Raw genomic sequence first — 16,379 nt, forward strand, 5'->3', positions numbered from 1 at the left:
GGCCTACGTACAGCATGTCACGGGTGTGCGGCAATACAGCCCATAGAGCGGGGGAGCCGTCCATGGCCCTTAGTTTTAAATAGTTTTTAAATATTTTAACTTTTTAACTCGCATGTCTTTTTTAAACTTCACTTGCATGTGACGTAGTTTTTTAGTATTTTAACCTTAGTTGTAGTATTGTTACAGAGGCCTTTTCAAAGTTTATATCATCGTTATTGTTTTAAAATTATATATTGTTATTTATTAATTTATTATCATTGTTATTAATTGTAATATGACGTTATTTAGTTTGTAAGCAACTTGCATGTTGCACTCTGCCTGTATTAATATTTGACAATTAATAAATGAACTAGATGACGAAAAAACAATTGCCGAAAAAATGAAAGGCCCAAAATATTCTCAGAAGAATCTTTTAAAATAGTTTTGATATACTAGGTCAAATGCTTATTAGTCTGTATGAGGTCAGCTGGTGAGAGGCTTCCCTGGTTTTGGTATTACAATTAGCTGGACTCTTTTTAATTGAGCGAGTATGTGCTCCGGTCTGAGTATAGCGTTGAATCTGAACGTTAAGAATAAAATAACTTTTCTTGGAAATTCTTTTAATATTTCTCCGGTAATAGAGTCATAACCAGGTGACTTCTGAGGATTGAGATTGTTAAGTATAACTGAGCGACTTTTGGACTGTTTAAATTTTTGTAACGAGAAATCGAGTTGAAGTGGAGACTCTAAATACTTGTGTATTTCCTTTTTGTCGATTACAAAGACGTCATTTGGTTTAAAAACATTTTAGAAATATTCGTAAATGCCTCAGATTTCTCAATGTTACTTTTCACCACGTTCCATGATTTTAAATTATAGAAAATTGATATCTTAGACTCCTTTCCATAACGGAGTGCTTTGTAGCTTCGGTTGCTGAGAAAGACTGTGTATACCACTGTTTTTCAAATTAAACAATAATATTTTTAGGAGTTGAGCTGCCTTGTTGACGTTTGCCTTATTTGGATTTCTACTGTTTTGCCAGATCTTCTATTTTCAGCGATGTTCTTGGTGTGATTAGAGTAATAAACTCTATCATGTCAACTTTTGGAGAGCAGTGTAAGTGCCTAGCCTCTTTGACCGATCAATGAAAACAATCAATAAAGTAGTCGGTAGCACTTTATAAATTCTCAAAACTTTTAAACTGTATGTTCAAATCCAAATTTCCATTTAATGAATCGCGAAATCGTTCCCAGTTAGTGTATTTTTTGTTTAACATTTCACTTGACTTTTTTGATACTGTTGTGCTTAAATTGAGTATAGAAGAAAGATAATCCTTCAATGAGTAATTTCCTTTGAGAGAACTGGTTTTGATAAACATTAGTTTCGTCCAGACTGATCCTGGTTAATTTCAGAACTCTTCTTTCTAAGGAGAGTGAATAGTTTGTTTTGTATTTCTCTATACAAGGGACAACTTTTGTACTTAGCCGGATGTCAACTGGGTGAGAGGCTTCCCTAGATTTGGTATGATAATTAGCTCGGCTGTTTTTAATTGAGCGGGTAAGTGTCCTGGTCTTGGTATGGTGTTGAATATGAACGTTAAGAGTAAAATCGCTTTCCTTTAAAGTTCTTTTAGGATTTATCCTGTAATAGTCATAGCACAAGACTCAAAAAGGTGGTATTTTTAAGGTGTATTGCAAACCATTTGTATTATGATACTAGGAACGTTTAGCGCAACGAAATGTATTTTAACAGTAGGATTTAGTATGTATAAAACGTAGTTTTTTTAACTGCTTCCTTCTTTTTATTAGGTGGTTAAAATAAAAATTTAGTGTTTAGTAAATATTGAATTTTAAATATTTCTTTATTATGATCGCAGAGCTCTAAATCAATAAAAAAAAGAGAAATTGGTATCTTTGTGACTCTAAATTGATTAGATTTCTTACCTTATGGCCGTTTTCTTCTATTGTTATTTTTAGACCTTCAATAGAAAAAGAGTAATGCATGTTCTTCAACATAACCTCATATGCACATTCTTGTTTTAACTGATATGTATGGAAAATGATGTTCAAGTCTGTGTGTCTTTTGACTATTTTCCGGTAAGCGTCGGAGAAGGATGGAAAATGTTTAATTCTGTCTTGATTAAGACACGTACAAGTATTCAGTTTATACTTACATTAAATTCAAGGCATTCATCACCGGTAAGACATTTTTAATTCCTGGCAAAAAAAGAGGGGGACTTTGAATCGTTTTTTGGGTTGTTAGCCACGATATCTTCATCTATTGAATTTTCTCTGTTAGAGGATAGTAATTCATAGCTATTACTGAGTTCAGTGGGGTCATAATTTCATTGTCCGGTAGCTCAACTTAAACAATAGCATTCAAGTCCATGGTCTGGTGAAGAAGTAGTATCTTTTGATGTTACTTGACTGAACTGTTTGCCAACTATCTGATTTGTTATAAGAAATGTATCCATCCGATGATTCGTAATGATTTAATTCTAATATGTTAGAGTTACTACATGAAGATTGTAATCATGATCATTGGAGTTCTGCTTCGTATCAGAGGAAATATAAACAAGCAAAGAAGTCCATAACATGAAAACAATAAACGGAATTTATCAAACAAGGAATATCCACAATTGAAATTAAACCACTCTGTTCCCTTCTCGTGGGCATCGCTTCTTTTTGGGGGACAGAAAACAAGAACCGATCGTCCTAATGATATCCAATTTTTACAGTAAGCTAAATAAAGTAAATTGTTTCCAATAATATAGTTTTTTAGGTGACCGGTAAGAAAAACTCCAACATTGACACTGTGGTCTCCGGATAATACCAAAGTACCACTTATTTTTTGTAATAAGCTACATTATATCCATAACTATGAATGATGAACTATTCTAACATTTACAAACAAGCAGTAATTGGTGAGTGAAGGTGGTATCAAATTGGAACCAGAGCTGCTTGCTGCATGCGATACTGTATCTTTGGAGTACATATATTTATCTGTATTTTTCGGACACAGAAATTCCTAATTTATTATGTTTGTATTTTAAAATGTTAAGATTTGATAGGTTTGATTTTTAAAAATCTAATCTTGTATTGGAAATACTCTTTGAGAAAATTATCATATTGCATACCAAATTAACCCAGATAATTAAGTTTTAACATTCTTTACAACGAACTGAAGGGTCCAGGGGAAAACTATCAAAGTCCACTCTCTTTAGTTTAAAAAAAAACTAAGTTTATGTCAAACAATAATGGGATAGTAATAAATTTGTATGAGCTTAAAACATATTTATTTATACACGGCCATGTTATAAAGGTAGTAGATTACATTACAAAAAAATATTACTAAGGAAACATGAAATACGTAAAAATTTTAGGTTAAGTACAAACTTAACAATGGATAAACGATCAGAGTCCAACTTAAGCAGGAGAGTAACGATCAGAGTCCAACTTAAACAGGAGAATAACGATCAGATTCTAAAACCATTATTTGCCAAATCTTGTTTACTCGTCACAATCAGATAAGTCTGATTCGCCACTGTCTGTTTCTTTTGCAACAAGTGTTTCATAAAATACCTGTGCTGCTGGTTCACAGAAACGTTTCAGGTGCATGATATCTTTTATTTTACCTCGGCTTAAGGGTAAAAGCCCATTGTAGAGGAGGCTGAGGGTGTTCAAGCTGTAGGGTGGTAGTGGAGATGACTGCTTCAGTTTAGTCTTTTTTTTCTTTTACCATTTCTGTGTGTTCTTTAGGTTTTCCTTTTGCAGTTTTCGTAGTTTTTTTGTTTTTCTGTTTCCTTCCCCTTTTTTTGCTGCACTCCAATTTCTGTAAAAGCGTCCGTATATGTGTTTCTATAAAGGAAGTAACCAGGTTTTAATTGTTCAACTTTAAGTTCTCGTAAAGGGCGGGTAGGGAAAGGACAGTCCTTTGCAAAATAAGGCGATACGTGGTCAGTCCAATTTTGAAAGAAGTTTTGTTTGCAGTTAACTACCTTGAAAGGTTCAGGTGTAGATCGAGCATTACTGATCTCGTTTCTCCAGTCATCGGGTACTTCACACGGCGCTTTTTGGTTTATTAGCGCCATGTTTTTATCACACTCCAAATAGGAGTGTCCTCTAATAGGAAATATAATTTACACACTATCTAGTAACTTCATGTGGTGTACAGAAATCTCAAAACAATAGTTTTTTTCTGCCCACCACATGAATCACAAAAGAATGTTGAGATTGCGAACTTGTGGGTTCATAATCAGAGTGAAATAATGGTAAAGTATTGATGTTACATCATTCGATCCTTTTTTTGCCAATAGTTTCATCATATGTGTAAAATACACTTTCTACTTGATAACTTATGTACTATATTAAAGGAATAAAATGATATCTGTCTTTTGTAATAGACATCATTTATACTTAGATTGGGCATTGGCAGATTCTTTTGGTAGTCCATAGCAATACAAAGCTTCTCATTTGAATTTTATAAGCTTTTCGAGTAGATCGTTTAATTTCATAAAACTTCTCAGCTTTTGTTTTGTGAAGCTGGTTGGCTATCTCTAAGGCACGTTTCTCCTTTGTTAGGTTAGCTATTTTCTCCTCAGCTAAATCCACCTGGCCTAATTCTAATTCAATACGTTTCATATTGGCTTTATGTTCGTCACACGTACTACACGTATCAGTCCGGGGGTAGTCAAAGCTGATGTTGAAATTCGTGTTAAATATGTGACGGTAGGTCTCATATGAGACTTTAAACAGTTGGTTGTCAGCAACGTATAAGTCATACATTTTTTTAACGTTTAATTCTTCCGTACATATATGTTTTGGAACTATCGTGTAAGCTATAAGCTTTACGACTTTTAAATGATTATATGTGTTCCAGATTTTCTGGAAGGTATCAAGTTTTAGTTTGTGAGGTAGGTTTAAATGTTTACCCCTACCAACAATGGGAGCCATTCCTCGAGTTACCAATGCCTTTTTTAGCGAGATAGTACGCCTATTTGTTATACCATAGATAGATATAAAACCCTTATGGCAAACAGGTACTTCAACTACTTTCCCTTCCCTTAGAACAGGCACTTTATATGAGTAGGAACAGTCATTTGTGTTTGCCTCAGCTTGGTCTAGTCTAGGCCTACGCCTCTCAACTTCATGAACATATATTAAGCCACTCAAAAGCGTATTTTGATCATCAAATGTTGGCATAAGGTTTAGATCTGTGATAATCTGTTTTCTCTCAGCTTCAGAAATCACAGTGAAGCATTGAAATATTTTACAATTACATGGATCACCGGTAACTAAAGATTGATTTCTAATCCGCTTACTTGCATCACTAATTCGTCCTGTTTTCTTCCGCTTTTTGGTCAAGTTAGATGACACTTTACTATCCTCCTCTGAATCACTTGACATAATTATATTTCACAAGTCACTAGTCACAACACTGGTACTTAGGTCTAAAAATAGTAAATGACTTTTGCTCCAGTAACTATAAGTAAAATTGACATAACCTCATACAGTGGAACCTCGATAAGTCGGATTAATCGGGACCGCGGCCGATCCGGGTTAACGTAAATCAGGGTTAGCCGGAGAATTAGGTAAAAATTAATAAAATACGGCCTGTACTTACAGATAAACTCCATTATAATTGTAAAAACATCAAACATATGAACATTTAATTATTATTAATCATTACAGTACATTTATAACTGTTCATTTCCTGGTAAAAAACTCAGTCAGCTTTGGTTGTGCCAATGTCGTCTGCCGCTTGCGTGCTGTGCGATCCCGCAGTCTCTTCAACATGATCAATGCAGCCGTCGATGTTTCTGCCTGCCGCTCGAAATAAACCATTAGTTCCCCGAAATAAACCATTAGTTCGTTTAGTTTGGTCACTGCATCTCCATGACTCATCACTGGATCTTCAATGTCCCCGTCTGCCTCCTCAGCGTCTGATTCATTAGCATCAGGTAAAAACGACGCTATCACTTCCTCGTCAGTAAGTGGCTCATAGCCTCCGTTATTGTCTGCCCCTAACTACAGAGTAATGTCATTTTCATCGACTTCAGAGAGGATTTGGGGAAATACGAGTCTGTTATTGTTTCCGAGAATCCGGGACAATGACCGCCACTCGGCCGCCGTGTGCCATGAGTCACACACTTACTGTCGTCGTACAGTCCCATCAAATACTGATGCAACATAGATTCACGGATACTATACCACTCAAAAATATTACGTTTTTATTATTGAAATGTTTGTCTGATTTTTCATTTTTTAATTGAAAATCGGTCCGGGTTAGCCCAACTTCCGGATTAACGGGGGCCGACTTATCGGGGTTGTACTGTAATATGAACATAGATAATCTCACCCAGACAACAAAAAGAGCAGTGCTGCCAATATGCGCAGTGGACTTGATGCACAAGGACTGTGATTGTTTTTCCCCAGTTGAATATGGACAGTGATCGTTCTTCCCCTTTGTTTAAAAACTTTCAGTTCAATTTAAATGGACTATGATCATTTTTACCCTGTTTCCATACTGCCTTGTTGTAGAGATCAACAATACCTTTCAGAAAATATAAATATCTCAATTTCTTCATTTTTGTGATTTTGATCGTTTTTCTCCTGGACCCTTCAACTGTATTCGTTATGGTGTGATAAATAGTCTTATATTTAACATGTTTCAATCATGAATTTAAAATGAAAAATATAATTTAGTTTTTACCAAAGAGAGTATAAAGGTATATATTTGAATACCTCGTAAATTTAACCCCAGATCTACAGATTTAAGCACAATTCTGTACTTGAAAAGATTATAACACTTTCCTAAAGGATAAATTTTATGGGAAACCCATTTAGTTGACTATTTTATGATAATCTGTTCTCTTGCAATCAGTTAGGGATATCTAATAAAAAATCTTATTCCCATCAAATTTAAAAGATGTTTGTTTTACTGAATGTCGGTTTTTTTATTAGTTTATTTTTAATATTGTTTTTACATCTTCCATAATTAGAAGCCACTCATAACTATGCCTGGTTCTTGAAAGTTAATCTAGTCATCAGCCATTTGATATCTCTGCAATACAAATAGCAATAAATGCTGAGTGCTTGAGCCTTTTTATTGTTTGATTTGACTGTAAAATGTATGTTTTTAGGTAAGGTATCAGTTAGTGTTCTAACGATTGTAACTTGTAATATAAATATGGTTTCCAGTAAAAAACAGCTTAGTAGTAAATTTATATATTTAAAAAATATGTATTTATCATTTTACTGTTATGCTGTTGTGGGTCATGCTCAATCAAAATAGCCAGCAACAGTACTTTCTACATCCACCAAACCCATATTGAAATTTAAATGAGTTTATCCACAGTGCAATATTTTTTTAGCACTATTGAAAAATTAATTTTCAGAAATTTATATTGATACCTCATTCCAGTGTTGCTATAATTTTCCTTTCTTTCTGTAATTACTTTGGCTCTGTATAGGGAATTATAAAAAAAATGAGCTTTGACAAATATTTGAAATAATTCTGAAGATACTCATAATAAATGTCATTTACACATATTTATTTACATTATAACTTTGAGGATATAAAAATCTTTAAAATTTGTAAAGTAAGAGTCATTTATTTTTTTCACTGAGAACTCTTCTTGTTTTCAGTGACTTCACAGCTTTCCAGAATGCTAGAATGAAGCCCTGTATGTCATTTGTATCAATAAACCTTTTGACTAGAAATGGTCCAATCTTCAACTGTGGCTGCATTTCAACATCTGAAAAAATATTAAGTTGAACACATCAAGCTCATTGTCATAAAACACAATGTCAACTCATGCTTAACATATTTCAAAATGATTTAATAGAAATACACTTTTTGTTAACTAAAAAATCTCTTAAAAAGACTTCATAAAATAATATTTAACATTAGAATTGATAGAACAAAATGAAAACACATTTAATCCTCTTAAAGTGGGAAGGCTGTGTGGAATGTTTGTGGAATAATGGATACAGTGTACTTTGGTTCAGCTCGAGACACTATTGATATCTAATTTTATCAGTCCTATTAGAATTAAAATACTATAGAGTCTAAAACACGAAGAACCACGTAACTGAAATTGAACGATTATAAAAATGGTCTAAATACATATCCAAATATCTCTTGACATTACTTTTAAGTTATAATTTTTTCCATAAGCCAGATATGGTCTGTAGAAAAGGAGAAGTCCTGTGTGCCATTAATACTAAAGTAGTAGTTTAAGCAGGGCAACCACATGGAGTGGGGGGAGGGTTGTACGCTACACTCAGAGAACCCACGCCCAGCTCAGTAGTTATTTTCTTTAAATTAGTAATGGAAATTTTGCCTTTAAAATGGGAATAATGTCTATGAAATGAAGATAGCTACTATAAACAAACAAAATTCCAATGTTACACTATAAGTATTCTTTTATTTACTACTGAAAAAATCATGACTATATTCTCATTATGGATTTACACCCACAGATCGTCGAGACACCCATCATCAACGATGACGGCCAGCAGGTTGTGGTCATATTGCATGTCAACCCAGGCCTGTCATGCTACTTGTCAGACTGACCACTTCAATACACACTTTAGTTGGGAGGAGGGAAAACAAGTGCCACTGACATGGCGGCAAGACAGAACCAAATGCAAATTAACAATAGGGGTTCTAATACAGGAGATAGAACCTAAAGCTGAGCCATGCTCCTCACGAGTGAGCAAGAAAACTTATATTATGAGCATTTTGATGCATTATCATGTTTTATTTATACATTTCTCATTTACACATTACAACATATGTAATATATCAAGATTAGATTATCACAGTAAAAAATGAAATGAAATAAAAATTATAAATATACATAGTAAAAAAGGGAGTTGGAAGAATTTTGGTTTTATTTGATATCTATTTCTTTCCCACAAGGCAAACAATCAACAAACAACATCCCCTTCCTATTCAAAAAATATGGTTCTCATGATTTTCTTGGCTAAATGATCTGTTTAAATCTAACTTTCTTGTGTGATGTTGAATACTGTCATTTCATGGATTGTTTTGATTCCGGTGTAATATAGACCAGCATTTTCTTTGACAGAAGCATTGTAAATACATATAAACACAGGTAAACATAATCAATTGGTGCTGTAATGATGTCTATAGCTTACCAACAGTGCGCATATATAATACACAGACTGCAACATACAGAGTGAAATGATAAAATGTTACAAACTTAAACTTAGAAAACACAATCTTTAATTTACAAGTTGTGGCCCTGCATTTAGATGCACTGTCATTACAAGCTTTTAACAAGTTACACAATGATTTTGGAAACATGGTAAGTGAGCTACGTAACCATAAGTGGCATGAGGTTACAAAACACCTCAGTAACAGTCTAACCTTGTCTCTCCCTGAGTAAGATATCAGGAAACAGGATTTGTACAGACTGATATACGATTACAAGCCGATAAATATTACACCCACACTATTACTGTGATGAGTTTGTTGACTTCCAAATAAGTGAATATAATATTTTTTCTTCTCTTAATACAAGAAGCTGAGAAATTGCGCTTAATCCTAAAATTACTTGAGCTAATTCCTGGGTGACTGTATATTCTGGACAGGTAAGGTTTGGGGTAAGGGGCAGCCTCCTGTCGAGATCCATGAGGAAGGATTTTGGACATTAATCTCAGGCATGTCTCCTTAGAAGAAGGGGAGGTCAGCTTTGTACCAGCATCTCCAGTCAAAGCGGGCAGGAGTGGCATGCTCTTATGTCTAGACTAGCAACTACCTTTAACACTTAGAGAGCCCCACAAACTCCAACAGCCATTTCCCGCAGTAGATTAAACCTATCAATCTACTCTTGCACATTATTACCTTGACATTTATGGTTAGTTATGTACTGTTCTTAGACATCCATAGAGTTGCCCAGATTTACGTGACACATCGGATTTTGCTGTATCCAGTGTAGGTTTGACTGGTAGGTATAAACCAACCAGAAATGAACCCTCCTGGATAAATGTATATCTTACAAAGTTTTAAGTCTTTTATCAATTCAGTTTTCATACTAACCATAGTACAGCAAGGGCGCTATTAAAAAAGTGACATAAGCTCCTAGAAGCTTCTTATGCTTGATAAAATCACAACATGAAAATTATCAGAATTTGTACGATAGCGAAAAGAAGAGCATAGTTTCTTTTAAACTAAAATAAGTTTAAACTTAAATGAATTTTGGAATAGAACCAAAAATGTTTACTTCAAAACATCTCTTTTATCACAAGATACAAACTAAACAAATATGTTTACTTACACTTGAAAGAATTGCCTCCATCTTCTGTTATAAATTTTATGTATTCATGAGCTTCAGATATATTTTTTGCACTTGGACAAATTGTAAATATAAATGTGTCTTTGTTTGTACAAATCACTGTGCACTGTAGATAAGTTTTGTAGAAAAATATTCCTCTCTGATACTGCTCAACTTCTAGTCTGACAACTTTCCTCTTTTGCTCAATTCCTATAAAAAGATATTGTCAAATAAAACATGGGTCAATATGAATTCAATTGGTGTTCATTATAATGTGTCATACTATCAATATCACTACAAACAGAAACTTAATTGGCGAGTGAAGTGAGTAAATCGGACCAGTCTGATAGTTCCAGTGTGCATACATTATTTTGAGAACGGTTTAATGTACAGCGTAATGTACATGGCTGGAAATTGAGATTTATCAATCCACTCCTTAAGAACAGAAGCAGATACACTATATAGTGTACATGTTATTTAGTACTATATACAAGTGATATTAGTGCACTTGTATAGAGATTAGGCTGCCGTTATATTTCAAACTGACAGAGTTGTGTCAGGTGAAGTACTACGCCACCACATGTGTGTCGTGTGCTACTGCCTTACGTTTATGTCATTATCTTGTACGCAACATGTGCGGACAGTGGTTACAACCAACTATGAATTACTGTGTTTACTTCAAAAAGTTGTTCAACAATTAATTAATAGTGATTGATTACAAACTATAATAATGCTGAAGCAATATAGTTTATTCATAATAAAATTAATTAGAGTAATTTTCATATTCAAAGACAAGTAGTGTTATAATAACACTGAAGTAATATTGTTTGTATATATTAAAAACCAATCGTCAATTAATTTTAAAAATCTCTTCTAAAACAACCTCATTTCTATGATTAAGTCTTCAACGTGGTGGCACGCAATTTCGGAGGCGTTGGAGGTTTATCTCATCTAATAGGATTAAAATTAAGCCTGAACAACGCTTTTGAGTTTTTCTTCTAAAGTATATAAATTTTAAATATTGATATATAATGCAGTAAAAAAAAAACATAAAGGCTTCAAACATTATTCTTACAGACCGTAAATAAAGATGGCTGACAGTAAAACTGGCTCTTAAGAAAGAATTTAATTAGTTACTGGTGGAGAGAGTTTTCTACAGTTTACAAAAAATTACAAATTTAAGGAGGGCTGACATTAATAGCAATATTTGCATGAATAAATATTAGTATAGGTAAAAAACTATTACGAATACATCAAATATCATACAATGTAAAATTAGTCTTTAGAACTAGGAAAGCTTTAATAATAACATGCTAAATATATAAATATTGTGATACAATATGTATGTTACTTGTGAATATGAGAAATCTCACCTTCCTTTAATGAGCACACTTTTTTAATGAGCTCAGATAGTTCGTCTTCATTACAACTCGAAGTTGTTTTCATTAATATTTGTTTCACTTCTGATATTTGATTTCTCAATATTTTTTCTTCATTTACTTTATCGTAAACTTCTTGCTTAATATTTTCAATGCCTAGTTGAATTTTCTTTAACTGTTCTTCTCTTTTTCTTTTAAACTCTGTAACCAAAACAATACTCTAATTGCTGTGCAGTGTTACAAAAAAGACAGAGATAATTTACTTCAATACAAACCATACAAAAGCAATTAATAATATTTAAGATGTACAATATTTGTATCACCACCCCATGATTGGACAATGGAAAGATCTTACAGTGAATGAATTGAAAACTTTTATTGCCTTGTTGTTGCATACTGAAACGTTAAAAATATCAAAAATCCATGATTATTGGAAAACACACTGGCTGCTTGGAATCAAATGTTTTTCACAGTACATGAGCCATGATATGTTCCTTGCTATTTTACGTTGTATCTATTGTTATTCGCCAAATCAGGCCAATGCTGAAGATCACCTACAAAAGGTTCAACTCGATTGATTATTTCAATCAGAAAATGAAAAACCACAGAATTAACTACCGTTTGATGAATGTATGGTGTTATGGAGAGAGATCATTCTTTCACCAGTATATCAAAGGGAAACAATACAAATATGATTAAATTGTACACCCTGACTGAGCCACATGGGCTAATTTTAAAGTTTCTTGTGTACTGCGATGTAACTGATTGAGGACTGGAAAGGACACATGACAAATGTTGTATTGTGTCTCTTGGATGGCAAATTCTATAATGGTCACTCAGTATAGATAGACAGCAAACACTTGTGTCACCAGACGGGACCTCGTCCGGGATGGGGTGCACTTCAACAGAAGAGCTGTCTCTCGTTTGGGGTCACTGTTTGGTGAAAGCTATTGCGGCGGCCTTGCAGTCTCTCGAAGTAGAGCCAGCCTCTGTTCCTGGGGGTTCGGGTGAGGTCATGTCTGTTACCAGTCGGTCTCCCGGAGTCGGGAATTTCGTCAATGGCAACCACGGCCCAGGTGGAAGCTTGGATGGTTCTGGACTGTCGGACTGACTGATTGAAAATTGGAAGGACGGTCACTTCAGAGTCCTGCATTTCAACATGAGATCGTTGAACACAGGTTTTGACGCTATGAGCGCTTTGGTGCGTGACTTTGACGGTTTTGGTGTATCTGAGACCTGGCTTCACCCCGATACTCCATCGGATAACTTCTCTATACCAGGGTACACCATGTTGCGCATAGACCGAAAAGACAAAGTGCAAGGTCTTTCGAGAAACATAGCTGGTGGTGGAGTGGCCCTTTACGTTAAGGACGGTGTTTTGTATGAACAATGCACACTCACTGAAGATGTGGACCCTGGTATAGAGTATCTCTCGATTGTTTTGAAGGTAAAGGGGCAGAGGCTAGGTTTATGTGTGGTTTATAGGCCTCCTCATGTGAGATACACCTCTCTTTCTATCTTGTTTCGTTCACTCTTTGTTAATCTGGCCATAGAGGTGAATACTGTTATGTATCTAGGTGACACAAATATTGACCTGTTATCAACATCAAGCAATGATGCAAAATATTTACGCCGACTCATGCAAGAGACTAATACAAAGCAAGTAATTAACGAGCCAACCAGAGTGACAGCAACTTCAGCCACCTTGTTAGACCACATCATAGTGGACAGGTCGGCTGAGGTCATGAGGACCGGCGTCATTGATGCACCTAGTATTCTTGACCATGAAGGGCGAAGATTACGGACCACAGAATGGTTTGCTGCACCATCATGTTTAAGAAATGCAAAAAGATTCCAAAAATGATTACCTATAGAGATTTTTCAAAATTTGACCCAAGACGAGCTGCCAGTGCAACTGCTGAAGTTGATTGGAAAAAAGTCACTTAACCGCTAACAAGATATGACACCTACTCATAGTTTGGTAGTGTCAAAGCAAGTAACTAGCACTAAAAACAAAAGAAATATTAATAATAACTAACTTGGCGTACTATACATAATACAGAAACAGTTTCTTAAAACTATTAAGAACATAACATATATACACATATAAATATCTATTATATTATAACACTTAAAAACTAGTTAAACAATAGATCTGAGTGAGCTGTAAAGGGGCCCAACCCAGTCCGGTTACTCTGATGGAAGCTCTTTTTTTTCAGGTACTTCACAGCCCTTCAAACCTGGCCGGCAATGAGGTACACTCCAGAATCCGAAGAGCTTAACTAGGAACTTCATTATTGTCCCCTAGCAATTCGGCAAGAGTAGAAGGGAGACGATAATCGCGCCTCTGTCGGGAATAGTGATTACACTCGATCAGGACATGCTTTACGGTTAGATTAACATTACACACGGGGCACAAAGGAGGATCCCCGCGGTTCATAAGAAAGCCGTGGGATAGAAGGGTGTGTCCGATCCGAAGACGGCATAACACTACCTCCTCCCTGCGGCTGGTACGGTTGAGGACGTCCAAGGTAGAACTGACCCTTTTATGTCCCGTAGTTTGTTATCGTTGATTTCTGTCCACGACCTTTGCCACTCATTTCTTAAGAGTCTTTTGATGTGTGATTTCACATCTGGCAATATTAGTTGTTGGGTGTAAGGCGCCAATTCTATCGCTTTTCCCTTGCAGCTCTGTCGGCCATTTCATTGCCAGGTATTCCAACATGACTTGGTACCCACATAAAAATCACTTGAACATTTCTTCTTATTAGATCATGTAGGGAGTTTTTTATATTGCACAGAAGAACGTGTTTCGGATAACAAGTCCTTTAGTGCTTCTATGCTGCTCAGTGAGTCGGTACATACCACCAGCCTCCCTGTCCTAGGGCACACGATGTTTTAGTGCCTTCTCAATGGCCGTCAGCTCGGCAGTATAGACAGAGGACGCAGGGGGGAGGCAAAATTTGAACTCAGATTCTGGCAGTCACAAAGGCGCAACTAGTGCCAGTCCCAGTTTTAGATCCATCCGTATATACTACGTCACATGGTGTCAACTTGTTTAGCTCTTCATGAAATAATTGGTGTATTATGTTTGCGGATGTATCTTGTTTCTTATTGTGTACTAGCGAGTTTATAATAGGTGGTGTATTCAAAGACCACGGGGGTACGTCGCAATCGTGGCTTTGTCGCACCTCGAAAACGTCGATGCCGAGACGTTACTATTATGTTTCCTACTCTTAATACCGAAAGGGGCTGAAGCGTTAGAATTTCAACTTATACCTATGCGTTAACGCATTTTACAAATACTAAGTCGTAAGCTGGGCTGAAAGGTCTGGATTTCAGAGAATACCAAAAGTTGCTAGCAACAGATCGCGTCTTTGCGACAACGGCGGCTCTCCGCATTCAGCCAGCAAACTTATCACCGGACTGGAGCGGAATGCACCGGTTAGTCAGTCTGATAGCAGAGTGATGGATTGTGTCCAGCATTTTAATAGTGTTGGGACGTGCCGAGGAGTACACCTGACACCCGTAATCGAGGCACGAACGAACAAAAGCTTTATAAAAGCGTAGCATACATGTTCTGTCCGCGCCCCACCTTGTCCCTGTAAGCACTCTGAGCAAGTCCAGTCGCCGTAGACATTTAGCTTTCAATTCATTCAAATGAGGAACCCAGGTAAGTCTGCTGTCCAAAAGTAATGCCCAAAAACTTTATGGTACGAGTTACTGATATACGGGTACCGTTAATTGTAAGGAAAGGCTCGGTAGCATTCCTCTGCCTAGAAAACAATATGCACTGGGTCCCTTATCAGTTGAAAAGGAAAATCCTGTTTGTCGACTCCAGTCTTCAAGCCGACGTATCGCAATCTGTAAGATTCGTTCCGCAGTAGCATGTCTCATTGCGGCGACGTACACAGCAAAGTCGTCAACAAAAAGAGAGCATCGAGCAGGATTAGTAATACAGCTCACGATGCTATTTATAGAAAATGGCAAAAAGTGTACAGCTGAGCACACTACCCTGAGGCACCCCATTCTCCAGCATTATTGGGTTGGACAAAGTTGTGCCCAACCTTACCTGAAAAGTTCGGTCGCTCATAAAGTTATTTATGAAGCATAAGATGTTTTTCCACCGACTCCCCATGACATCAAGGTGTTTACAAATTCCCCTTCGCCACGCGTGTCGTAGGCTTTTCGAAGATCAAAGAAGACTGCTAATACCTGTTTTCGCTCAAGAAAGGCATCTAAGATAGTAGTCTCCAATGAGACCAACAGATCCGTCGTTGACCGTCCTCGGCGAAACACCGCACTGCTGGTTTGCGAGAAGGCGGTTTTGTTCCAAAAACCATACCAGCCTACGATTCACCATGCGTTCCATAATTTTGCATAGACAACTGGTGAGCGACACCGTGCCGATAACTGGTGGGATCTTTCCTATTCTTTCCAGGTTTTAAAAGGGGAATTAATATGAGTTCTACGCCATGTCGAGGGAAAGGAACGCTCCTGAAAAAATCCGATTGTACAGAGTTAAAAGAGCTTTTTTTGCAAGAGATTGGAAGATTTTTCAGCATGGCATAATGGATATCGTCTGGTCCTGGGGAGGAGTTTTTGGAACAAGTAATCGCGGAGTTCAGCTTCTTCTAAAGAAAATAACAGGTTAAGGGGGCTATTTGTATTTAAATTATAATTTATTTGTACCGTTTCAATGGTATGTTTAAATCTTT

The 16,379-nt window shown here is 36.1% G+C and overlaps 1 protein-coding gene across 2 annotated transcripts in view; it reads right to left on the reverse strand.

The window, feature by feature from the left end:
* Positions 1-7,189: 7,189 nt before the first annotated feature.
* The window catches only part of LOC124360477, a 28,889-nt gene continuing 19,699 nt past the window's right edge, over positions 7,190-16,379 (reverse strand). For both annotated transcript variants that reach the window (XM_046814144.1, XM_046814143.1), the window contains exons 3-5: positions 11,656-11,862; positions 10,286-10,492; positions 7,190-7,735 (exon numbers count right to left, since the gene is read on the reverse strand). In XM_046814144.1, the coding sequence (XP_046670100.1) occupies positions 7,587-7,735; positions 10,286-10,492; positions 11,656-11,862 (563 nt within the window). In that variant the 3' untranslated portion in view covers positions 7,190-7,586. The remainder of the gene's footprint in view (positions 7,736-10,285; positions 10,493-11,655; positions 11,863-16,379) is intronic.

Source organism: Homalodisca vitripennis, chromosome 4 (assembly GCF_021130785.1).
Source record: "Homalodisca vitripennis isolate AUS2020 chromosome 4, UT_GWSS_2.1, whole genome shotgun sequence".
In the NCBI taxonomy this organism is placed as follows: Eukaryota; Metazoa; Arthropoda; class Insecta; order Hemiptera; family Cicadellidae; genus Homalodisca; species Homalodisca vitripennis.